The sequence below is a fragment of the Salvelinus sp. IW2-2015 genome, linkage group LG8, assembly GCF_002910315.2.
Source record: "Salvelinus sp. IW2-2015 linkage group LG8, ASM291031v2, whole genome shotgun sequence".
In the NCBI taxonomy this organism is placed as follows: domain Eukaryota; kingdom Metazoa; phylum Chordata; class Actinopteri; order Salmoniformes; family Salmonidae; genus Salvelinus; species Salvelinus sp. IW2-2015.
In genome coordinates this window covers 50,530,776-50,557,522 of record NC_036848.1, presented here as the reverse complement: position 1 = coordinate 50,557,522, position 26,747 = coordinate 50,530,776, and the positions used below count along the sequence as shown (strand labels likewise).

The window sequence follows — 26,747 nt, the reverse complement described above, 5'->3', positions numbered from 1 at the left end:
CCAGCTACTACACATCATACAAAGTTAGCCCTAATAGTAATTGCTGAAGGGGACAAATAAAGTTGCATTGAATTAAATGTTTACCCCCTCACCTGGCTGTTCCATCGGGTGGGTGCCAGGTACTGATAGGGCCTGGGATATAGTCCTCTGGACGAAGTCTCTTATTAGCCATGTCCTCTCCTCTTCCTCCGTTTTTCTCCTCCAAGTCTGGGTGTCTGAGTCTCTTCAGAGACAGGGATCTGGTGCCTCCTGGTGGGAAACATCATAATCAACATTCACAGTAAATAGAATATTTCATATAAAGTTCAACAAGTAATATACTAGAGAACGAGTATGTGGGTTTTTACAAGGCCCCTCAACAGATGACAAAATATTACATGAATTGTGAAGTCAATTGTGATAACCCCTTTTTCAAGCCCTTTAGCACACATAACAGAGAGGCCCACTAGATAACTAGATAAAAGTGCACTTCATGCAAAGTTAGCCTGAATTTGCATAGTATACTACTCCAAACAAATCATTAGTCAAATGGCAGAAGGGGCATCAGAAACTTCTATACATGTCTGCATCAGTATTGTTACTGTACAAAAAGAACAACATTGAAACTTATCATTTGGAGATGGTTAACCTATTGATGTGTTCATAGACTCATTTTACAAGGGTTCAGGATTCTAAAATAGATCTATGATGGGCTTGTTATTTACATAAGAGTTAGTAGGTCTAATTTGTACCTGGAGTGAACCGCTTGTTAGAGGGAGTGGTTCCTCTGTGGTCCAGGGAACCACGACTCTGTGGAAAGACCGGAAACAGAAGAGAACCAAATATCAACATCATTGAATTGTCATTATTGACGTGCCTGTGTGCAATGAGAGTGAGACAGTTTAGATTCTATGTGTTCGTATCTGCTGAGGACACAGACTTTCAGGATCAATGAAGTACAATACATGGTCAAAGGTATGTGGAGACCTGCTCGTCGAACATCTCATTCCAAAATCATCTGCATTAATATGGAGTTGGTCCCCTTTGCTGCTATAACAGCGTCCACTCTTCTGGGAAGGCTTTCCACTGGATGTTGGAACATTGTTGCAGGGACTTGCTTCCATTCAGCCACAAGAGCATTAGTGAGGTCGGGCACTGATATTGGGTGATTAAGCCTGGCTCGTAGTCGGCGTTCCAATTCATCTCAAAGGTGTTCAATGGGGTTTAGGTCAGGGCTCTGTGCAGGCCAGTCAAGTTATTCCACACCGATCTCGACAAACCATTTCTGTATGGACCTCGCTTTGTGCACGGGGGCATTGTCATGCTGACACAGGAAAGGGCCTTCCCCTAACTGTTACCACAAAGTTGGAAGCACAGAATCATCTAGAATGTCATTGTACGCTGTAGCGTTAAGAAACCCATTTCATGAAGCTCCTGAAGAACAGTTCTTGTACTGACATTACTTCCAGAGGCAGAACTCGGGAGTGAGTGTTGCAACCAGTGCCCGACCTCACTAATGCCCTTGTGGCTGAATGGAAGCAAGTCCCAGCAGCAATGTTCCAACATCTAGTGGAAAGCCTTCCCAGAAGAGTGGAGGCTGTTATAGCTGCAAAGGGGGGACCAACTCAATATTAACGCACATGATTTTGGAATGAGATGTTCAACGAGCAGGTGTCCACATACATTTGGTCATGTAGTGTACCTGCTGTGGATTGACAGGGATGCACGTGGTGGGTGACAGTGGACCACCAAGAATCATCGTACTCTCCTTCCCGTCTCCTCCTACTTTGTACTGGCGGATAGACTGGAGAGACTGCGAGAGCTTCTGGGAGAAGTGGTGCCTGCGCTCTGGCGGGCTACTCCCCGGGCTCTGGAGGTCCACGTAAGGGGAAGGTAGCGGCTGGCTGCTCTGCCCCGGTCTGGAGGTAACGGTTGGGGGCACAGAGAGCCTGCGGAGCTGGGCAACAGGGAACGGCGGTCTAGAGCTCCCAACATCACTGGATCCAACCTATAAGTGTGTTGGATAGACATGAGGTAAAGCTGCCGTGAGATTGTTATGCCAATGGAAAGTAGATAGATACAGCAAATTAAGTATGTAGGGATCAGGATAGGGGTCAACTCCATGTCAATTCAGAAAGTAAACCGAATTCCAATTTTCCCCACTGAAAAGCATTGAAGAGAGTTGGAATGGGAATTACAGTATACTTCCTGAATTGACCGGAATTGACCCCAACGCTAATAGGGATGTGATCAGAGAAAAGAGAACAAACTCAAAAGAAACTCTACCTTGAGTTTCTTGTTCATGTCTTCCCTCAGCACCGCTCCATAGTCCCTCCTTCTGCTGGGGGCACTGACTCTGCATGGGGGAAGGGAGGAGGGCGACAGTGGGTTGTCCTTTCCCATACCACCCCTAGTGTTAAAGGTCTTGCCCCTATAGGGGTTAGGGGTCACAGGGCTGTGGGAATGCTGGATTTCCCTGATTAGGGTGTTTGTAAAGTTGGCCGGGCCATCCTTTGCTTCACCCCCACCTCCAACCCCGGAGGCTCGGTGGTGTACCCCTGGCAGGTGGGGAGGGTGAGGAGGCAGGCCAGGAGCGGGCTTCGCCCTGAGTTCGACCAGTTCGGGGCTGGTCAAGGGTAGCACCCGTTTGGGCAGGGGGTAAGTGTTGGGGTTGGACAGGTGTCCGGGGGGCTGAGAGGGTTTCATCTCGGTCTCCTGGAGGGAGGAGAGGGCCGGTGAGGGTTTAGGACGAGGAGACACCAGAGGGATGACGTCTTTGACTGCAAACACAGGTGGAAAAGGGATACAGGTGTGAGCACACAGACCAACAGAGATATAATCCAGCACTATATGGAGGAACCATCACCTCCCATTTCACAGCAAGATTGCACAAAGGGAAAATGCACACTGTATTAATGCAGGTTAACAGCCCCAAAGCATTATTAGAGTTGCCACAATACCAGGATGGCGATACTACGATAGCAGATTTTCCACGGCAAAAAAGAAAACACGAATTAGACTGAACTCTATAGCCCTATATAAAACCTACTTTAAATGTTAAATTGTGGGTGCTACAGCTTGCAGAATAAACAAATGTGACTCTAGATTGTCAGCTTGATGGTGAGAGATTTTGGCTTGCCTACGGTCTGCGGACTGACCAAGGTCCACTGTCATCCAGAAGGCTGTGTCCATGATATCGCTGCTTCACACGGTTATGGCCAACTACTCCAATTTTGACACCATCGTCACTCACGTAGGTTTTAACAACCTTAGTTTTCGGCGATCTGAGGAAGGACTACAATTTTTTTTTAAAGCCCTCGCTGGCACAGGGAAGAGAATAATTATCTCTGGCCCCCTCCCGTGCTTCAGAAGGGCTTCTGGACGTTTCAGTCGACTCTTTGCCCTAAACAAGTACCTGAAGAAACTTTGCAACGACAGGAATGTCTCTTTTTGTGACAACTCTGATTTGCTGTGGGAACAAGCAAGCCTTTTTAAAGGAGACGGGATTCACCCTAACTGCAGGGGTTCCAGGATTATCTCCAGCAACATGGCAAACTGTTTTACAGACTGACGGGGTCTGGCAGTGCTCCAGTTGTCCCTGTCAGAATAAGCAACAGAGGACTTAGAAAGCATATCAACTCCTGTAGAAAGGGCACTATGGTTATTGTGAGTGACCTCATTTATGTTCCTTTAACTCCACCTTCTGTCATCTACCATTCTGATAGATTCGGTAGACTGTCAAAAAACGTGGTTGTAACGTAATAGGTTTGGTTACCTCTAGGCAGATGCCCAGGGGCAGTGGCTCACACTCTGAAAGTTACTTTTAAATGTTGAACAATCACTAGTAAAACTCATTACTGACTGCAAAGTTGATTGCATGTTTCTCACTGAAAATGGCCGTCTTCAGACTGTAGTGCTGCTCTTATTGAAGCCCCCCGGGCTAAAGCTTTTCATACTCTATCAGAAAAGGGAAAAAGGGTGGGGGGACAGACACTATTACTACTAATGCTCTCAGCTGTAAGGACATTTCATTTGGATACTTTGGTCTTTCAGCATCATGCTATACTGTTTAAATGTCATTGTGTTGGGAGATGTTATATTCATGTTGACAAAGAGAATTTATGAATCTTTTGAGCTCTATGGACTTTATCCACCATGTTACTGGCCACCCATAAGCAAGCCATTCTCCTGGACCTGGTTATTACCAAGAGGCTTTCTACTGACATATCCTCTATTGTTGATGTTGCTTTATCTGATCACCACTGTGTGTTCATTACTACCTTGTTGCCCATAGCACATGGTAATACTGAACACATTATTAAACACTATCCTACCTTTGAAGTTGCTCCAGATTTTATTGAGTGTATGAACAATAAATACTCCATCACCTATTCTGCCTTCCTCTTGTGATGATTCAGTTGATAACTTTAATAACAAATGAAGGGTAACCATTGATGCCATAGCTCCAGTAAAGTTGACAAAGGCCACATCCAAATGGAGACTGAGGAAATTAATAAATTAAGGAGAAATTGCAGAAAGGCAGAGCGGAAGTGGAGAAAGTCAAAGTTGCAGGTCCATTAAGATACTCCGAGAGCAACTTGGCATATAATGCACTCGGAAAGTATTCAGACCCCTTGACTTTTTCCACATTTTGTTGTTACAGCCTTATTCTAAAATGGATTAAATAGTTGTTTCCCCTCATCAATCTACACACAATACCGCATAATGACAAAGCAAAACAGGTATTTAGAAATTGTTCCAAATGTATATACAAAAAAAAGGAAATATCACATTTACATAAGTATTCAGACCCTTTACTCAGTACTTTGTTGAAGCACCTTTGGCAGCGATTACAGCCTTGAGCCTTCTTGGGTATGACGCTACAAACTTGACACACCTGTATTTGGGGAGTTTCTCCCATTCTTCTCTGCAGATCCTCTCAAGCTCTGTCAGGTTGGATGGGGAATGTCGCTGCACAGCTATTTTCAGGTCGCTCCAGAGATGTTCGATTGGGTTCAAGTCCGGGCTCTGGCTGGGCCACTCAAGGACATTCAGAGACTTGTTCTGAAGCCACTCCTGCGTTGTCTTGGCTGTGTGCTTAGGGTCGTTGTCCTGTTGGAAGGTGAACCTTCGCCCCCAGTCTGAGGTCCTGAGTGCTCTGGAGCAGGTTTTCATCTAGGATCTCTCTGTACTTTGCTCTGTTCCTCTTTCCCTCGATCCTGACTAGTCTTCCAATCCCTGCCCTGAAAAACATTCCCACAGCACGATGCTGCCACCACCATGCTTCACCATAAGGATGGTGCCAGGTTTCCTCCAGACGTGAGGATTGGCATTCAGGCCAAAGAGTTTGATCTTGGTTTCATCAGACCAGAGAATCTCAGAGTTTCTCATGGTCTGAGATGCCTTTAGGCTAACTCCAAGCAGACTGTCATGTGCCTTTTACTGAGGAGTGGCTTCCGTCTGGCCTCTCTACCACAAAGGCCTGATTGGTGGAGTGCTGCAGAGATAGTTGTCCTTCTGGAAGGTTCTCCCATCTCCACAGAGCTCTGTCAGAGTGACCATCGGGTTCTTGGTCACCTCCCTGACCAAGGCTCTTCTCCCGCAATTGCTCAGTTTGGCCGGGCGGCCAGGCCCAGGAAGAGTCTTGGTGGTTCCAAACTTCTTCCATTTAAGAATGATGGAGGCCACGGTGTTCTTGAGGACCTGCAATGCTGCAGAAATGTTTTGGTACCCTTCCCCAGATCTGTGCCTCGACACAATCGTGTCTCGGAGCTCTACGGACAATTCCTTCGACCTCATTGCTTGGTTTTTGCTCTGACATGCACTGTCAACTCTGAGACCTTATATAGACAGCTGTGTGCCATTCCAAATCTTCTCCAATCATTTGAATTTACCACAGGTGGACTCCAATCAAGTTGTAAAAACATCAAGAATAATCAATGGACTCAGGATGCACCGGAGCTAAGTTGAGTCTCATAGCAAAGGGTCTGAATATTTACGGAAATAAGGTATTTGAAAAAAAATCTAAAAACCTGTTTTTGCTTTATTGGGTATTGTGTTTCGTTTTTTTATTTAATCCATTTTAGAATAAGGCTGTAACGTAACAAAATGTGGAAAAGTGAAGGGGTCTGAAAACTTTCCGAATGCACTTTAAGTACTGCTGTACACCTTTTCTAATCATATACTGTCTATACACACCATCATATACATATATATTTTTAATGAATTTATTTGCAAATTATGGTGGAAAATAAGTATTTGGTCACCTACAAACAAGCAAGATTTCTGGCTCTCACAGACCTGTAACTTCTTCTTTAAGAGGCTCCTCTGTCCTCCACTCGTTACCTGTATTAATGGCACCTGTTTGAACTTGTTATCAGTATAAAAGACACATGTCCACAACCTCAAACAGTCACACACCAAACTCCACTATGGCCAAGACCAAAGAGCTGTCAAAGGACACCAGAAACAAAATTGTAGACCTGCACCAGGCTGGGAAGACTGAATCTCCAGTACGTGTCCAGGCCCGTCTGAAGTTTGCTAGAGAGCATTTGGATGATCCAGAACAAGATTGGGTGAATGTCATATGGTCAGATGAAACCAAAATATAACTTTTTGGTAAAAACTCAACTCTTCGTGTTTGGAGGACAAAGAATGCTGAGTTGCATCCAAAGAACACCATACCTACTGTGAAGCATGGGGGTGGAAACATCATGCTTTGGGGCTGTTTTTCTGCAAAGGGACCAGGACGACTGATCCGTGTAAAGCACATATGTCAGAGTCAAGGCCCGCGGGCCACATCCGGCCCGCGAGAAGGTTTTTTACGGCCCCTGGGATGATCTTGATTTATTATTAGAACCGGCCCGCAGACCGCAGCAAGCCGGCAGCCCGCAGATCTTTTACACGCACCAATACTACATTTCCCACAATGCAACGGTGACGCACCGAGCAGTAGGCTGCTTCATTTCAATATTTATTGGCACAGCAGTCGTCAGCATCACAGTAAAATTAACTTTCAGATACCCATCAAAAATGGCAAAACGGAAGGTGGACACTGAGAACCGGGGGTTTCAAACAAGGTGGGAGTCGGAGTATATGTTCACGGAGGTAGCTGGAAAACCTGTGTGTCTTCTGTGTGGAGAAAGTGTGGCGGTACTGAAAGAGTATAATCTGAGACGACATTATGAAACGAAACACGCGGACAAAAACAAGAATATGGACATGGAACAAAGGCTACAAAAGGCAGAGGAATTAAAACGAGGCCTCAAATCTCGACAGGCTCTGTTCAAAAAAGCCAAATCACAAGGCCAGGCTGCTGTCAAGGCCAGTTTTATTTTGGCAGAAGAGATCGCTAAATCAGCCCGGCCATTTACGGAGGGGGATTTCATCAAAAAATAGAAAATAGAAAATATAGGCTACTGATGGTGCCTTGAATACCGGTTTCTTTCATTTAATGTTCATGTTATGGGGATTTTTATATAAAGGAAATTTGTCTTTTGTGTCTGTTGAAAATTAAAGATTACTGACAGAGCCATAAGAAAATATTGCTTTATTTATCTGATCATATTGGAATATATTTGTTAGGTTTTCAGTAGGTTCAATTAGGTTCACTAGACTATATGCGTCATTTAAAAAATTTTCAATGAACATTCGAACAGTCCGGCCCTCGGCTTGTAGCTAAATTTTTTATTTGGCCCTCCGTCCATTTGACTTTGACACCCCTGGTGTAAAGGAAAGAATGAATGGGGCCATGTATCGTGAGATTTTGAGTGAAAACCTCCTTCCATCAGCAAGGGCATTGAAGATGAAACGTGGCTGGGTCTTTCAGCATGACAATGATCCCAAACACACCGCCCGGGCAACGAAGGAGTGGCTTCGTAAGAAGCATTTCAAGGTCCTGGAGTGGCCTAGCCAGTCTCCAGATCTCAACCCCATAGAAAATCTTTGGAGGGAGTTGAAAGTCCATGTTGCCCAGCAACAGCCCCAAAACATCACTGCTCTAGAGGAGATCTGCATGGAGGAATGGGCCAAAATACCAGCAACAGTGTGTGAAAACATTGTGAAGACTTACAGAAGACGTTTGACCTCTGTCATTGCCAACAAAGGGTATTTAACAAAGTATTGAGAAACTTTTGTTATTGACCAAATACTTATTTTCCACCATAATTTGCAAATAAATTCATTAAAAATCCTACAATGTGATTGTCTTCCCTCATTTTGTCTGTCATAGTTGAAGTATACCTATGATGAAAATTATAGGCCTCTCTCATCTTTTTAAGTGGGAGAACTTGCACAATTGGTGGCTGACTAAATACAGTACTTTTTTGCCCCACTGTATATTCCGGACTCTGACATTGCTCGTTCTGATATTTTTTAAATTCCTGTCTTAACATTTTGGGGATTTGTCTGTATTGTGAGGTATTACTGCACTTTTGGAGCTAGAAACATAAGAAATTAGCTACACCTGCATAAACGTCTGCAAAATATGTATACGTGACCAATACAATTTTATTTGATAACTTGCATAACATTAACAAATATGGTCAGACTAGCTACATTATCTATATTGATAAGGTTGTAATTGTCAAACACATATTTCACAGAGTCTCCCACTTGTAGGGTCAGTCAACTGAAATGTCCCACTGGGAACTAGGAGCTTACGATAACTCCGACACCACGTGAACGCAGCATACGGATACTCAAAATCAGTCAAACCTCTCAAATGTCTGGAGAAACCAATCATCGGCTGAAAAGTGTCAAGATACATGCTGCGTTCACATGCTAGTCGGAACTAGGAAACTAAAATGTCTGACTTGCTAACTAGTTGTAGACAGTTATATATAATTTCAGAGTTACGACTAGCACGTGAACACGGCAATAGACAAGTGTGATGATGGCTAATGCTGCGTTCAAAACAACTGGGAACTCAGAAGTGGAAAATCTCCAACTTCCAACTTCAGTGCATTCAGAACACATGGGAACTCGGGAAAAAACGATTTGAACAGTCATCCAACTCGGAATTCCAACTGTGGAACTCGGGCCTCTTTCTAAGAGGTCTGACCTAAAGATCACTGACGTAATGATTTGACCTCGTGTTTTTCAGAGTTCCCAGTTGTTTTGGGAATTACCACCATAGGCTGTTGTGACTGGCATGCAGGAAAAGTGGTGTCAAATATCACATCACATGCTTGTAACTTATGGTGCCTTCAAAACATCTGGGAACTCTGAAAAAAACAATACAAGGTTGAATAATGAAGTCAGTGATCTTTAGGTTGGAAAGTCGGGCCTCTTTGCCGACTTGGCATTCCGAGTTGGATGACCGTTTAAAATGTTTTTTCACAGTCTGAGCTACGCTCTGAGTATCCAGTTGTCTTGAAAGCACTTTAGTTGAGGTTTCCCAGATCCCAGTTGTTGTGAACTCAGTATTAGTAGCTAGGACTCTTGGTGCTTACAAGACAACTGGGAACTAAGAAAAAAACTAGGTAAAATCGTGACGTCAGTCATCTTTAAAGGAAACCACTCACCCAGAGGCAGCGCTCCTAGTGGCCGGAGACTTTAATGCAGGGAAAATTAAATCAGTTCTACCAAATTTCCATCAACATGGAAAATGTGCAACAAGAGGGAAAAAAAATTCTAGATCACCTGTACTCCACACACACAGACGCGTACAAAGCTCTCCCTCCATTTGGTAAATCCGACCACAACTCGATCCTCCTGATTCCTGCTTACAAGCAAAAATTAAAGCAGGAAACACCAGTGACTCGGTCTATAAAAAAGTGGTAAGATGAAACAGATGCTAAACTACAGGACTGTTTTGCCATCACAGACTGGAATATGTTCCGGGATTCTTCCGATGGCATTGCAGAGGACACCACATCAGTTACTGGCTTTATCAATAAGTGCATCGAGGACATCGTCCCCACAGTGACTGTACATACATACCCCAACCAGAAGCCATGAATTACAGCCAACATTCGCACTGAGCTCAAAGGTAGAGCTGCCGCTTTCAAGGTGCGGGACTCTAACCCGGAAGCTTACAAGAAATCCTGCTATGCCCTGCGAAGAACAATCAAACAGGCAAAGCGTCAATAGAGGACTAAGATTGAATCATACTACACCGGCTCCGACGCTCATCTTATGTAGCAGGGCTTGCAAACTATTACAGACTACAAAAGGGAAGCACAGCCGCGAGCTACCCAGTGACACGAGCCTACCAGACGAGTTATCACTTCTCTGCTCGCTTCGAGGCAAGCAACACTGAGGCAGGCATGAGAGCATCAGCTGTTCTGGACGACTGTGTGATCACGCTCTCCGTAGCCGACGTGAGTAAGACCTTTAAACAGGTCAACATACACAAGGCTGCGGGGCCAGACCGATTACCAGGATGTGTGCTGGCAGACCACCAAAGGCAGACCACCATAGTGGACCACCTTTGTGTTCTTGTGCCCAAGAACACAAAAGCAACCTGCCTAAATGACTGCAGACCCGTAGCATTCACGTCCGTAGCCATGAAGTGCTTTGAAAGGTTGGTAATGGCTCACATCAACACCATTATCCCAGAAACCCTAGACCCACTCCAATTTGCATATCGCCATAACAGATCAATCTATATTGAACTCCACACTGCCCTTTCCCACCTGGACAAAAGGAACACCTAAGTGAGAATGCTATTAATTGACAACAGCTCAGCGTTCAACACCATAGCACCCTCAAAGCTCATCACTAAGATAAGGACCCTGGGACTAAACACCTCCCTCTGCAACTGGATCCTGGACTTCCTGACGGCCCTCCCCCAGGTGGTGAGGGTAGGTAGCAACACATCTGCCACGCTGATCCTCAACACTAGAGTTCCCCAGGGGTGCGTGCTCAGTCCCCTCCTGTACTCCCTGTTCACCCACGACTGCATGGCCAGGCAGGACTCCAACACTATCATTAAAATTGCAGACCTAACAACAGTGGTAGGTAGGCCTGATCACCGACAATGATGAGACAGCCTATAGGGAGGAGGTCAGAGACCTGGCCGGGTGGTGACAGAAAAACAACCTATCCCTCGACGTAACCAAGACTAAGGAGATGATTGTGGACTACTGGAAAAAGAGGACCGAGCACGCCCCCATTCTCATCGACGGGGCTGTAGTGGAGCAGGTTGAGAGCTTCAAGTTCCTTGGTATCCACATCGACAACAAACTAGAATGGTCCAAACACACCAAGACAGTCATGAAGAGGGCACGACAAAGCCTATTCCTCCTCAGGAAACTAAAAAGATTTGGCATGGGTCCTGAGATCCTCAAAAGGTTCTACAGCTGCAACATCGAGAGCATCCTGACTGGGATGTGCGTACGGCCCAGTACATCACAGGGGCTAAGCTGCCTGACATCCAGGACCTCTACACCAGGCGGTGTCAGAGGAAGGCCCTAAAAATTGTCAAAGACCCCAGCCACCCCAGTCATAGAGTGTGCTCCCTACTACCGCATGGCAAGCCGTACCGGAGTGCCAAGTCTAGGACAAAAATGCTTCTCAACAGTTTTTACCCCCAAGCCATAAGACTCCTGAACAGGTAATCACATGGCTACCCGGACTATTTGCAATGTGTGCCCCCCTCCCCAAAAACCCTCTTTTACGCTGCTGCTACTCTGTTCATCATATATGCATAGTCACTTTAACTATACATTCATGTACATACTACCTCAATTGGGCCGACCAACCAGTGCTCCCGCACATTGGCTAACCGGGCTATCTGCATTGTGTCCCGCCAACCCCTCTTTACACTACTGCTACTCTCTCTTCATCATATATGCATAGTCACTTTAACCATATCTACATACTACCTCAATCAGCCTGACAACCAGTGTCTGTATGTAGCCTCGCTACTGTATATAGCCTGTCTTTTTACTGTTGTTTTATTTCTTTACCTACCTATTATTCACCTAATAGCTTTTTTGCACTATTGGTTAGAGCCTGTAAGTAAGCATTTCACTGTAAGGTCTACCTACACCTGTTGTATTCGGCGCACGTGACAAATACACTTTTATTGATTTTCAGGGTGGAAAGTCAGAGCTTTAGAAATATGTTCCGAGTTTCCGACTTAGAATTCCACGTTTTATGACCTTTAAAAATGATTTCTCCCAGTCTGAGCTCGTATTTTTCGAGTTCTGAACGTAATATACAATCACACACAAGTCGACGTGTCCATTTGCTTAAAGTCAATATGTATGTTCACAAAGCAATTTCTCACTCGTCAATTTACCCGGAACTTAATGAAATGGGAACAGCGTATTTAAATTAAAATTAATTGAAGCTGATTTCCTGGTGTTTTTAGTCTTATGTCCAACAATGAAAACAAAATGTTTTTTTGAGGGGGGGGCAAATAAAACCACCCGCAGGCCGCAAGTTGGGGAACCCTGACCTAGTGATAAGCTAGCTAGCTTTCTAACACGCTAACAGTCTAGCTTGCTGCCGTCTAGTTTCTGTTGCACAGGAAGTGTAAGGACTAAAATAACTTAATGAAATGCAGCTAACTCGTTTCTTACCTCCCATTTCCTTTAGATCCTATTTTGTTTCATTATGACAGAACAAGTTCTCCGTTAAACACTAACCTTGCTATGTTATTTGTTTCCTATCAGGATATCATGGTGCTTTCAAGACAACTGGTAACTCGAGAGAGAAAAAAAAAAGTGGTCAAACTCTGACATCGTTTATATTCAGGTCGGAATGTCGGAGCTCTAGAAAGATGTTCGCGTTTCCGACTTGGAACACCAAGTTGGATGACCGTTCAAAAATATTTTTCCCAGTCTGAGTTCGTATTTTTTACGAGTTCCCAGTTATCTTCTAGGAACATACAGAGCGTATATGCGTGTTCCTAGGTTGTCTAAAACACACTGAAGTCGGAGATTTCCGAGTTCCGACTTGTTTTGAACGCGGCATCTGACTGTCGACCTGTCTGTCCATTTGCTTAAAGTCTATAATTATGTCCACAAAGCAATTTGTCTCACTCATCAATTTACCTGGAATTTGTATAAGAGTCATAATTTAACAATTTATGAAATCGTATAGAAAGCAAAAAATGTATAGGTTGTTAACTTGCTACTGTACTCTAGCAACCAAATAGTGTCGACTTAAAAAAACATTTCGTAAACAACAGGTGTGGACTTAACAATGAAATGTTACTTACGGCCCTTCCCAACAATGCAGAGAGCAAAAAAAAAGATCAATAGAAAAATATCTAATAACAAGGAATAAATACACAATCATGAGTAACGATAACTTGGCTATATACACGGGGTACGTTATTCAAACTCCCGACAATAACATCTAGCTAACTAGGTTGGTGTTACCCAGCAGTTTACACATCTGTGTGATATGACTAGCTAATTATCTAACAAGCCCAGATTTGACACGCTAAGACTGTCTAGCTTGCTGCTGACTAGTTTCTGTTGCAAAGGAAGTGTAAGGACTAAGGTAACTTAATGAAATGTAACTACAGTCTCACCTCCCATTTCCTTTACATTTTTTTCTCTCATTATAACAGAACAAGTTATCCGTTAAACTAACTTCGCTAAGTATTTGTTTCCTATCAGGATATCAAGACAACTGTAAAACCACAAAAAAAAGGTTTTCCTTAGTTGGGTGACCGTTCAAAGGGATTTTTCCCAGTTGGGACTCTTTTTTTTCTGAGTTCCCAGTTGAATTCGGGGGGTTCAGAGTTCCCAGTTGTTTTGAACGCGATATATGAGAGCTTTTCCTTTCTATCACGCCAGCTGTAAAGTCACAGTGAAGTTATGATACCTGACATTTTTGTGATGGATAAACACGTCACGTCCTGGCTGGCTGCACAGGTGTGCCATTGAGAGGCCTACTAAACCAGTGTCCTTAGATTTCTAAAATAAAAAGATACAGATCAAATACATGTTAATATTTTTCCACACATTTATTGGTTCAGCACAGGCTTCAGAAACAGTGCATTACAATGAAGTTGAACACTAATAAATAACCTTTTATTCCAAAGGATTTTCCTTTCAGTCAGAAGATTGGCAACAATGTCAAAGGAGAATGTCTTGGGAACGGCTGGGGAAGGATAGAACAGGCATATCCTATAGGAATGGGTACTTGCATTGCAGTTTTCCCACTTAGAGGTGTTACAAACAGAAAAGGCAAACGTCATCAAGTTATCCCACCAAAGTAAAATTAACACAGTAGAAATCTTTTCAGAGTAGAAGAGTGGTTCTAGCAGCAGACAGGGTTGTTAAGGTCCCGTGTGGCTCAGTTGGTAGAGCATGGCGCTTGCAACGCCAGGGTTGTGGGTTCATTCCCCACGGGGGGACCAGGATGAATATGTATGAACTTTCCAATTTGTAAGTCGCTCTGGATAAGAGCGTCAGCTAAATGACTTAAATGTAAATGTTAAGGTAAACGTAGAGTATGGGCCTATTCATAGGTTGTGGAATGCTCACAAAGTTGAAGATAAAAATGAAACGTATATAAAACGAATCAGCTCGCTTGGACGTGGAAGAAGCGAGTTGGTCTGTTACGTGCAATCTATTTCTATCTGCATCTATGAATGTTTAGCCCTGAATGCCACTGGTGTAGGCTAAAGCAGAAACAGACCGACAGTGCAGGAACCAAACGTTTGATCCCACTGACAAAACAGTATCAATGGGACACACTACTCAAGAGGAAATGGGACGGAAAAACATGTTACAAACAGCAGTACATGACACATAGAAGCACCATCCAAGGCTAGGAAAGGTATTCAGTCAACTTCTGATGTTGTTTTACAGTGAATTGTAAAAATACATGACACACAGAAGCAACATCAAGGGAAGGGGGCATGGGAGAAAGAGCTATTTGGTCTCTGCCACAGCTCTTAAAAACCTCTACAGGATCAGTGTCCCTATACCGGGACAGTTGAGCTAACATGCGCTAATGTGATTAGCATGACAGTTGTAAGTAAAAGCAAACTTTCCAGGACAGACATGTCTTATATGGGCAGAAAACTTTAATTCTTGTTAATCTAACTGCACTGTCCAATTTACAGTAGCTATTACAGTGAAATAATACCATGCTATTGTTTGAGGAGAGTGCACAGTTATGTACTTGAAAATGTATCAATAAACCAATTAGGCATATTTGGGCAGACATTTTGAACAGCAATACAATGGTTCATTGGATCAGTCTAAAACTTTGCACATACACTGCTGCTATCTAGTGGCCAAAATCTAAATTGCACCTAGACTCCTAAGTCATATAATGAATGGCCTCTCTTGCATTTCAAAGATGAAAATAAATAAATGAAAAAGCATGTTTTTTTCTCTGTAATATCTTTCACCAGATCTAATGTATTATATTCTCCTACATTAATTTCACATTTCCACAAACTTCAAAGTGTTTCCTTTCAAATGGTATCAAGAATATGCATATCCTTGCTTCAGGGCCTGAGCTACAGGCAGTTAGATTTGGGTATGTCATTTTAGGCGAAAATGTGGGAAAAAGGGTCCGATCCTTAAGAGGAGATGGACACTGTCTTCCAACGTCTGATGTGGGTGTACAGTGAATAGTGCAACCAGACAGGGGAGAGGAAAAGAACAAGTGAAGAACCAGTACAACCGTGTGTGTTGTGCAAATATGAATTATTTCTCCCTTCTTGTGGTTTTAACTATTTATTCATTTGGCTATTTTTGTTGTTGTTGTTTTCTTTGGATAGAAATCACATTACTGTTTACGTTTTTAAGTGCAAAAATGCTTCTATAACATCTAAATATATACTATTTTCTAGCGAAACTTGGAAGTATAATAACGCAAGACCAACTATTTTCAAATCAATGAGGCTTCATCACCACATTCGTAATCTCAGTGATCCATCGTCAAACAGGGGAAACACCTTTTTTTTTTGGTCTTACAGAAACATTAATAAGCCAGTGGAATGATGACTGTGTGATTTGATAGTCATTGGTCCCCATATAAGTAGCTTGGTCAATAAATATCCACTTATACTAACTTATTAGTTACTTTATAATCATTAAAAAAATATATATATATATGCACAGTAGAGTTGAATATGAACACACATTCTTAGTGCCTCTGTTTCTTGGACTACATGTACAGAGTGTGTGAGAGCTCCTTTGAGAGCTGTAGTATTGTTGACCCTCTACTCCGACCCATATCCCTTACTCTGTGCCACATGGAGTAGAATGAAGCTTCCCACAGAGAATGATCTAGGGTCAGTTATACATGCTTCCTTCCTAATGAAAGGTTGGGAATCGGTGGGAGGCTAAAATCTGATCCTAGATAAGCGCAACTTCCTACTGCACGATACACAAAGTGCCCCCTCTCTCTCCCTCTACTTCTTGGCTTTGCCCTGGGCTGCCACGGCCTCCATAGCCTTCCTGACAGTCTCCTCATCCCCCAGGAACTGCATGGGTTTGACGGGCTTCAGGTTCTTGTCCAGCTCGTACAGGATGGGGATGCCTGTGGGCAGGTTCAACTCCATGATTGCCTCCTCTGACATACCTGCAGGGGGCAGCACAGAGCAGGACATGGTTGATAACATGCTGTAAATGTCAATTAAAATATAATGACAAAAGAGAGCGTATACAAAAAAAAGAAGGAACACACAGATGGACACTTACACATGAGGGTTGAGGTGCAACATATTTCAGTGTGCGATTTAAAAAAATATATCATACAATCGATATGTGCCGATTAGAATGTATAAAACCTCAGGCCTGAAAATACGATACTACCACAGGTACTTCCTAGAAACTAATCAGGGTTCTCCAATTCCACTCCTGGGGATAATTGGTGTGTTCAGGCTTTTGTTTCAGCCCAGCACTAACACACCTGATTTGACTAATTGTGACCATGAACAGTTTATGATTTAAAAACTGGTATTCATTTTCAAAAAGATGCATTAGTACTAGGCTGTAACAAAAACCTGCACACCATGTGGCTCTCCAGAGCCAAGAGGTTAGAGCTATTCACTGTTCTAAGCAGTTCCTACTACCTACCCTCGAGGTGCTTAACAATGCCCCTGAGGCTGTTGCCGTGGGCAGCAATGAGTACCCTCTTGCCCTGTTTGATCTGGGGGACAATCTCGTCGTTCCAGTAGGGCAGTGCCCGGGCGATGGTATCCTTCAGGCTCTCACAGGACGGAAGCTGCTCCTCCGACAGGTCACCATAACGACGGTCCTAAAGAAAATATAGTACGTCAACAAACTAAAAAATGCCTATCAGCAACCTGGGCCTAAAGCCTCATACAATCATATTGCTATCAAATCACATCTATAAAGCTCTTTTTACATCAGCAGTGGTCATTTTAGGCTTTATTTACACAGGCAGCCCAATTATGATCTTTTACCCAATTATTGGCAGAAGAGCTGATATGATTGGTCAAAAGACCAATTAGACTGAACAAAATTATAAAACACAACATGAAAAGTGCTGGTCACATATTTAATGAGCTGAAATAAAAGATACCAGAACATTTCCATATGCACAAAAAGCTTATTTCTCTCAAAAATCTGTGCCCTTGCCCAGTCATGTGAAATCCATTGATTAGGGACCAATTTATTTATTTAAATTGAATGATTTCCTTATATGACCTGTAACCCAGTAAAATTGTTGAAAGTGTTACATTTATATTTTTGTTCAGTATAGTAAAAAAAAATATCAGAATTGGGCTGCCTGTGTAAACGCAGCCAAAGTGATTTTACAGTAACCCGGCCTCGACACCAAAGAGCAAGCAAAAGGCACATTGGCTCAGAAGAACTCCACAAAATAAATACATCTTTGTTTATTCCCTAGAGAAGGAAGAAACGTTCAACTGTCCAGCGCTTTCAGTTATGTACAGTCGTGGCCAAAAGTTGAGAAAGACACAAATATGAATTTTCACAAAGTTTGCTGCTTCAGTGTCTTTAGATATTTTTGTCAGATGTTACTATGGAATACTGAAGTATGATTACAAGCCTTTCATACGTGTCAAAGGCTTTTATTGACAATTACATGTAGTTGATGCAAAGAGTCAATATTTGCAGTGTTGACCCTTCTTTTTCAAGACCTCTGCAATCGGCCCTGGCATGCTGTCAATTAACTTCTGGGCCACATCCTGACTGATGGCAGCCCATTCTTGCATAATCAATGCTTGGAGTTTGTGGGGTTTTGTTTGTCCACCCGCCTCTTGAGGATTGACCACAAGTTCTCAATGGGATTAAGGTCTGGGGAGTATCCTGGCCATGGACCCAAAATATCGATGTTTTGTTCCCCGAGCCACTTAGTTATCACTTTTCTTTATGGCAAGGTGCACCATCATGCTGGAAAAGGCATTGTTCGTCACCAAACTGTTCCTGGATGTTTGGGAGAAGTTGCTCTCGGAGGATGTGTTGGTACCATTCTGTATTCATGGCTGTGTTCTTAGGCAAAATTGTGAGTGAGGCCACTCCCTTGGCTGAGAAGCAACCCCACACATGAAGGGTCTCAGGATGCTTTACTGTTGGCATGACACAGGACTGATGGTAGTGCTCACCTTGTCTTCTACGGACAAGCTTTTTTCCGGATGCCCCAAACAATCGGAAAGGGGATTCATCAGAGGAAATTACTTTACCCCAGTCCTCAGCAGTCCAATCCCTGTACCTTTTGCAGAATATCAGTCTGTCCCTGATGTTTTTCCTGGAGAGAAGTGGCTTCTTTGCTTCCCTTCTTGGCACCAGGCCATCCTCCAAAAGTCTTCGCCTCACTGTGCGTGCAGATGCACTCACACCTGCCTGCTGCCATTCCTTAGCAAGCTCTGTACTGGTGGTGCCCCGATCCCGCAGCTGAATCAATTTTAGGAGACGGTCCTGGCGCTTGCTGGACTTGCTTGTGCGCCCTGAAGCCTTCTTCACAACAACTGAACCACTCTCCTTGAAGTTCTTGATGATCCGATAAATGGTTGATTTAGGTGCAATCTTACTGGCAGCAATATCCTTGCCTGTGAAGCCCTTTTTGTGCAAAGAAATTATGACGGCACGTGTTTCCTTGCAGGTAACCATGATTGACAGAGGAAGAACAATGATTCCAAGCACCACCCTCCTTTTGAAGCTTCCAGTCTGTTATTCGAACTCAATCAGCATGACAGAGTGATCTCCAACCTTGTCCTCGTCAACAATCACACCTGTGTTAACGAGAGAATCACTGACATGATGCCAGCTGGTCCTTTTGTGGCAGGGCTGAAATGCAGTGGAAATGTTTTTGGGGGATTCAGTTCATTTGCATGGCAAAGAGGGACTTTGCAATTAATTGCAATTCAGCTGATCACTCTTCATAACATTCTGGGGTATATGCAAATTGCCATCATACAAACTGAGGCAGCAGACTTTGTGAAAATGTATATGTGTCATTCTCAAAACCTTTGGCCACGACTGTACATTGAATAAGTCAGACAAATTATTTGCTTTATCCAAATGTTTAGTCTATGAAGATCAGTTGGCCAATGCACCTGTACTCTATATCTCTGATAGTCCTACATGGCAATCTTTAACACATCATAACCACTGACCCCTGTCAATACCGATGACGCATTCACCATTCGATTCTGATCTCAGCTTAACTTTGAACTTTACCGTTTTACATCACACTCCTCTGAAATAGATTAACTCAGAGAGTTGAAACACAACACAAAAAGACCCTGTTCTATAAAAAAATACTTCAAACATGTATGCATGTATGACCAGGCGAGGCGGAAGCCATTTTGTTTTAATGGTCAGGAGGACTAACCACCAGTATGCTTGAGGAAATGCTGCCCCTGTAGATTGTATCCAGTCCTGATCATAGCAACTTAATTTAAAGATCATTACTTCAATCAAATCGATGATTACAGTTCAACAATAAGTGCTAAGATAAAATGAAATCCTGCACACAACAGCAGCTCTCCTGGACTGGAGGTGGCCCTCCCTGCCTACCCTGGCCTGGCCTGTGGTCTTCCCATGGGACCTGGTGGTGCAGACAGAGGGCACAGACACATAGGATGTATCCCAAATGGCACTCTATTCCTTATAGTGTGCACTACTCCTTTAGTTAAAAGTAGTGCACTATATAGAAAATAGGGTGTCATTTGGGACATGGCCATAACCTAAAACACTCTCCTCAGCATAACACACAGCCTATACTAGTATCTACTGCTGCCCCTCTGTTTAGTCACAGTAATTAGGCTTCTCCACGCTCTGATGCTGCTGGTCATTAGTAGCCTACCAAACTTTAACTGTCTGGTACTCAGCACTCTATTGCCCCTCTAATAACTCTGACATCAATGCAAATCTAATCAAACACTTCATGATTGTCCATGAGCTCATGTTGCGCAACATTTCTATAGGCTATGCAATTGCATGACAAAAAAAAAGAAGCGTTTTGATGGCCTCTATTAAAAAGAAGAGGATCCCATCAACTTTCTATAGGCTAGTCCTACTATATTAATTTATCAACTTTCCTAATATTAGGCATTCTGCTTTGCAACAGGAGTATAGCCTACTTTGCTGGCCTGAATATAAACCATGGGGAAAGCGTCCTCCATACACAATATAAGTGCATAGATTATTATTATTATTTTTGGTCCATTCGAAATAAAAACGAATATCACACATATATTATTTAGTATATGTAAAGACAAAACGAAAAATTAATAGTCTGATGGGTGGCAATATTAGCCTATCATTTGTGAATGATGCCCAGCTTGTGCATTAAGGCAAGAAACAGCACATAATTGTTTTTTGTTTTTTTAGACTTTTTCAAATTAGTTGCACACTTCATGTAGCCTAGTCCATAGGCCTATATGTTTTGATACGGGTTGTACCACAACTAAAGTGGCCAAATAACTTCTTAAAATGAAGCACATTAATCCGCTATATAACCGGTGTAAAGCCTAACTGGCATACATAGGCTGCGATGGAGTTTCAAGTTTGGGGAAGATAATTGTCACCATAAAAATGCACCTTTAAATTAAAGCATTACATGCGTAATCACATTTGCAATCATTTTCAATAAGAGTTTTTTTTTTTACCGCTAATTCATTGCATTTTGGAACATTCTCGCTTGTAGCCTACTGCCGTGTGCGCATATGTGAAAAAATATCCTAATAGTTTATCAAAATGTTAAGATAAATGAACATCCTCATTGCTTTAAATGTTTTTTTGATGCGAGTTGTATTAATTTGGGATCTATCATATCCCACAACTGTCCCAGACCATGTTTGGAATATTTATTTATGGCACAGAAGGACAAGTTGACCAAAAGAATAGGACAACTTTTGTACTATGGGGGACAGTATATTGACACAGGCTAGTGTTTCGGCTGTTCGTCAGGCCGACTCATCTTGTTGGCTGATAGAAGTAGGATAAATGTGGACAGTTCTAACATCTCAATATGCACCTCAGAATTCCATAAGAGTGACGCGGGCAGTTGCGTCCCTGATGTGTCGGTCTTCATTCACTTGTAGCCTACTTCTTAGCTGAAATGTCTGTGAGAAGGACCCAATCAAGGGACGGGCATTGGCTACATCTGAGAGAACCATGTGAGTGAGAGATGCTTTGAAGCTTTGGCCGCAAAAGGCATAGATTTTTATAGGGGGCATTACAGTCACACAAGGGGGATGCCGCCGGTAAATTCGAGGCTTGGTGAGAATATTATCAAGTTCTTGTCAAATTGTGAATGAGAGACTGATGAAGTGTGGGCAGCTTGTGACTTTTTTCAAATCATCATTAGAGTCCCATCATGCAGCCTTAGAATGTATTAAACATCAAAACATATAGCCCTACGTTTGTATCACAACTCAAGTTGCATAAATATCTCTAAATGAAGCATATAGGAGGACCAGTTTCTTTGTTAACAGCTCAACACAGAATAGCTGCATGTGCGCACTTCCTTTGAAATCGTTTGGAGAAAATATCCTTTCTATTTTATTCAGCTTTGTTCAATTGTATTCTCCATACGATAAAATTATTTAAAATTATGCCACAGAATTCTAAGCAAATCTTGTCTGCTAAATAAACTAGTGTAGCCCACAGGCATATGGCTTAGCCATATCAGGGCCTAACATAAGGACAACTCAGAGTATGCTATTCTGTTCTTCTGAAAAATACAAAATTTTCTTCATATCATGTTTATTTAGACCTGTGTAAAATAAATAATGGATTTATTGTGATGGTGTAGGCTATATTAAATCGATTTTTTTTACTTTTAAAAATGTATATGTTCCAAAGGTCTGCATCAGTGACTTGTAGGCTATTTGTGGAAGCCAGGAGATGCTAAATATGTTTCTGCTAATTAACGGTAAATTACTGTGAGACAGGCAGTTATTTGCTTGACAATCACCACCACAGCCCTAAACAAGACTGTCACTATAGGCTCTTCCCAATGTGAATGAGCCTAAAGACAGATTAATGAATTATGTTGATGTCTGATGCCATATTAGGTCAATTCTCCCCCATGTTAGTGAGTGTGTCCCTCACCTTGCTGATGACGGTGTAGAAGTCGTGGTCCGGATCCATAGTGGGAGGAGGGATATCGAAGCTCCGCCTCCAGATCTTCACCTGAGCCTCTCCGTGCTTGGCGGCAGTCTCTGACTTGTTTAATCCTGTCAGGCCACCGTAGTGGCGCTCGTTGAGGCGCCAGGTCCGGTGGACGGGAAGCCACATCTGGTCAATGCTGTCCAGACACAGCCACAGAGTGCGGATGGCCCTCTTTAGGACTGAGGTGTAGCACACGTCAAACTCATAGCCAGCATCTGAGGAAGAGAAAGGATGTGTTCAGGGTTTGATTCAGGTTGATTTTGGTGGGTGGTTGGACTGCTATGTAAGCTACTGTATGTAAACAACATCTCTGGTCAAATTCAAATCATCAGGGTTACTAAAAGCCTAAGTTTTGGCCCAAATATGTCTAAACTTGAGTCAGAAAGCCAGATATTTCCCTAACACACTGAGTAAGGTTTGATTTCATTCATTGCATGAAGCAGCACGTCTAGAACGTCATGTTCACATCATGTTCACATTGGAAGAGCTGTGACATCAAAAGCAGTGGATGCAGGATCTCCGTTGCTCATTCGTCCATAGTAAAAGGGGGCTGAACTAATAGGCGGAGCCCCACCATAGATAGCAATACCACAGAACAAGTAATGGGTTAGTTATAAAAGTCACACACAAGTAATTTCCTAGTTCAAGTCTAGGCCGAAAATATAAGATTGTCATCTTCAACCTAGACTTGAACCAGGAAGTAGCTGGGACTTTCATAGGGTATGGAATGAGGGCATGGTCGAGGTGGAAACAATAGGTACAACCGTGGTAAAGTTGACTTGACATAGTCGCTGGACATTTGGACCTTCAAACCTCAATAGCTTGTAAACGGTTTGAGCTACAGACCTCAAGTTAGGCTCTTTATGAAGGAAAAAAGGTGTACAACATTGCACATGTCTAGCTTCCAGATTTCAATCAGAGCATCACAATATCATGGCAAGGTTGTAGGCAGGCTGCCACAAGATCTATGTAACTAGTTAGGGACCATCAAAAAAGTGCATGATCACAATATTCAAATTCTGAACACATCACCTAGAAACTTCAAACTGTTCAGAAGGGATGGACACATGCTGCACATCCTTTGTCCTCCTCACAAAATTATTTGAATATAAAAAAATATAAAAACAGACAGTATCTAACCACATTTTCACAATCTCTCAAGATGAGAATCATATTTCTCCACTCCCGTCCCCGAGTCAAAATTTTGCTTACATTTGGTGCATAATTTTACTGCAAGACATGCTTAAATTCTTGCAGGAGTTAATATTAAGGCTATGTGAGAGGTTATAGACCTACAGTCAGTGTCCAGATTTCAGTTTACATTTAACACATCTGAACAGAAGACTATAGTTCCCTTGACTTGCCATACACCTATGTAAAGTCCCCATCCTGTGCCTGTGGAATTTGTATTGCCCCTCACAATCACACATAACTGGCACTTTTTCTGCCAGTTCCCAAAAGCATGTCAATTGGTGTGTAGGCTATTTGGCGTGAGTGTACAGTTAAGCCCTAAAGTTTAGGCTTATGCTCTAATGCCAGAAAGGTTATTATTTCAGGCTAAATGTAGCCCATAAATAACAATAATTATACATTTATAGGTTTTTATTTCATTATTTTAGGCTATATAATGTTTTTTAACTAGGCAAGTCAGTTAAAAACAAATTATTTACAATGTGTAGCCTATAAATAACAAGAATGATACATTTATAAGTTTTTATTACATTATTTTAGGCTACATGTAGCCTATAAATAACAATAAATATACATTTATGGATTTTTAAGGTGTTGTTTTATCTTTATTCAACCCGCACGCCACCCACCTGCCCCTCATCTACACAATATTGAATGACCCTAAACGGTTAGGCTACGACGGGGACTGCGGGTTGTGAGTAAACCCGCGCATCACTAATACATAGTAATGTTCAGACCGAGCATCAAGATTTTAATGAAACTCCCCCTACAGAAGACGCCTTCGTCCAATGACTCGTGTGTAGCGTAATGGAACGGAGTGTCACGCTCAAGGGATTGCATAGGATGTGCAGCAGACTGCCTACATCGTTGCTGAGAGATTTTTTTTTTTTTTACTCGGTTGAAATCGGGAGAAAAAAAATGAAACCCTTTTTTCCTCCATAAAGAGCCTACCAGCCTGAGATCTGTAGCGCAAACCGTTCACGAGCAATTGAGGTTTGAAGGTCCGGCGAATATCGAACAATTAAACCAACTTTACCACGGTGGGTTACAGCCACCAAAACACCTCCATCCTATGTCAAAATCGATGAGGTCATCACGTGACATTGCTGGTATTGGTAACAAGTGTTTTCACAACTACCATTTCTATAGTGAATAGACATCAAATAAGATAGTTTAGTTTCCTTCAGGCAGCAAAATGGCCAACTGGGCTGGCACTACAGGCTTCCAAAATACTGTAGGGCTAGCAGCTGCGACAGATATTTCAAATAGATCATGGAAATGTACAATCAAAGTCAGTGTCTTTAGTGAGAAAACATTTTATGTGTTTGTGTCTGATATAAAGTGAGTAGCTAGCTGGTCAAATAAAAATAACAAGATTCCACCTTTCAGGGCCTGTCCTCCTCTCCTCGCCTCCCGTTCTCCAGTCTCACTCAGATCTGCGTCAAACCAGCCGCAGAATCGATTATCCTGGTTCCAGTTGCTCTCTCCGTGGCGGATCAACACCAGCTTGTACGCGGCCATAAGTGATATATTCGTTTGCGTTGATTAAGCTCTAAAAATAAGGAATAAACGGCACTGTTCAAATTGAGAAGACAGCAACAGAATGGATGGACATGGACAGCTATCTTTGACGCTAGCAGATACGAGTGATGCGATTGGTTATTTTTCTCGCTCTTTGTTTTACAGCAGTCTAATAGGATCCCCCTGCGGTACTTCCTGCATATTCCTAGACCAATGAAATAGAGGACCATTTGTACATCGTTACAACACTGTATATATACATAATATGACATGTGTAATGTCTTCATTCTTTTGAAACTTCTGTGAGTGTAATGTTTACTGTTCATTTGTATTGTTTATTTCACTTTTGTATATTATCTACCTCACTTGCTTTGGCAATGTTAACATATGTTTCCCATGCCAATAAAGTCTCATTACCTCCAATATGATTTGTATGACCTTCATAGGAAACACTGAGGGAGTTATTTTACACTGGCCCGGGTTGAACCGCGCAAAAGTCACTCACGTCATCGGCTAAAGCGGAAGGGAGGAGCGCCTTCTCAAATCTGCGCCGCTTGGTCATTTTGTCAACAAGCAGCATACAGCATCTCGTTTCCATAAAATAAATGTTCGAATTTTCTAACTATTTTTCATTGGGAAGGCAGGTAAAGCATTTTTATCAAAAGCAATCACTTTTTATGGAAAACACAGAACCCTACTAATTAGCCTACTACACATGATTAATTACGTCACTTTTGTATTGAGCGGGGCACCTGGTTTATGCCCAGAAGGCAGCCCGATTCCAAATCGAATGCAAAACACGCTGTTACGGGCGCCCGGTCGAGATTAATCGAACCCCCTCGTTGTACGTTGGATATTAGTTACCGCTGGTTCATTTAGCCATTAATGGGGAAAGAATGGGGTTTTGGGAGAAACGCCGAAAATAAGGTCTGAGTTTAACACAGCGTTAGGAAATATATGCCTACATTTTGTTCTGAGTTAATATCAGTCATGACCTTTATGACGCCTTTATGTGCTTGTTTCAATGACACGGCTAAGGGCTGTTCTTACTATGACGCAATACGGAGTGCCTGGACACAGTCCTTAGCCGTGGTATATCTGCCATATATCACAACCCCCCGAGGTGCCTTATTGCTATCATAAACTGGTTACCAACTTATACCATAGGTATGACAAAACATTTATTTTCACTGCTCTGATTAAGTTGGTGACCAGTTTATAATAGCTGGTTACAAACTTATAGAAATTACTATAGAAATTGTAGTTTACAGTTATGTAAAATTTAATAAAGCTCAGTGATACTAGCAAGAGCAGTGTGCAGGTTTCTGTTTTTTTCTCATCCTATTTAACTGCTACCATGCACCTGCAACAAAGATATCTCATGTGCAAGTGCCTTTTTGAAACATATCATACCAAATGGGTGATGGACATCCACAAATGATTACATACCATAAGATATGGACTCTCCCGGATTTACATACAGAATAATATGAAATGCTCTGAGACCAGGTTGCTCTACAAAGT

The 26,747-nt window shown here is 42.5% G+C and overlaps 2 protein-coding genes across 7 annotated transcripts in view; both read right to left on the bottom strand.

The window, feature by feature from the left end:
- LOC111968083 (serine/arginine repetitive matrix protein 2) overlaps positions 1-12,826 on the bottom strand; it is a 28,653-nt gene extending 15,827 nt beyond the window's left edge. The window contains exons 1-7 of one of the 6 annotated variants that reach the window (XM_070444982.1): positions 12,510-12,824; positions 9,922-10,035; positions 9,622-9,700; positions 2,266-2,759; positions 1,682-1,987; positions 732-789; positions 93-249 (exon numbers count right to left, since the gene is read on the bottom strand). In XM_070444982.1, coding sequence (XP_070301083.1) covers positions 93-249; positions 732-789; positions 1,682-1,987; positions 2,266-2,759; positions 9,622-9,664 — 1,058 coding nt within the window. In that variant the 5' untranslated portion in view covers positions 9,665-9,700; positions 9,922-10,035; positions 12,510-12,824. Of the gene's footprint in view, positions 1-92; positions 250-731; positions 790-1,681; positions 1,988-2,265; positions 2,760-3,490; positions 3,578-9,621; positions 10,036-12,509 lie in introns of all 6 variants that reach the window. The other 5 variants (XR_011480356.1, XM_070444981.1, XM_070444983.1 and 2 more) reach the window with 5 other exon arrangements.
- A 2,838-nt stretch (positions 12,827-15,664) lies between these two features.
- On the bottom strand, positions 15,665-25,334 carry LOC111968082 (phosphoglycerate mutase 1). Its single transcript, XM_023993617.2, has 4 exons — positions 25,085-25,334; positions 22,452-22,726; positions 16,983-17,163; positions 15,665-16,485 (listed from the first exon to the last, which is right to left on the bottom strand). The coding sequence occupies exons 1-4, from the start codon at positions 25,221-25,223 to the stop codon at positions 16,316-16,318; spliced, it is 765 nt and encodes a 254-aa protein (XP_023849385.1). The 5' UTR covers positions 25,224-25,334; the 3' UTR covers positions 15,665-16,315.
- Positions 25,335-26,747: the final 1,413 nt, after the last annotated feature.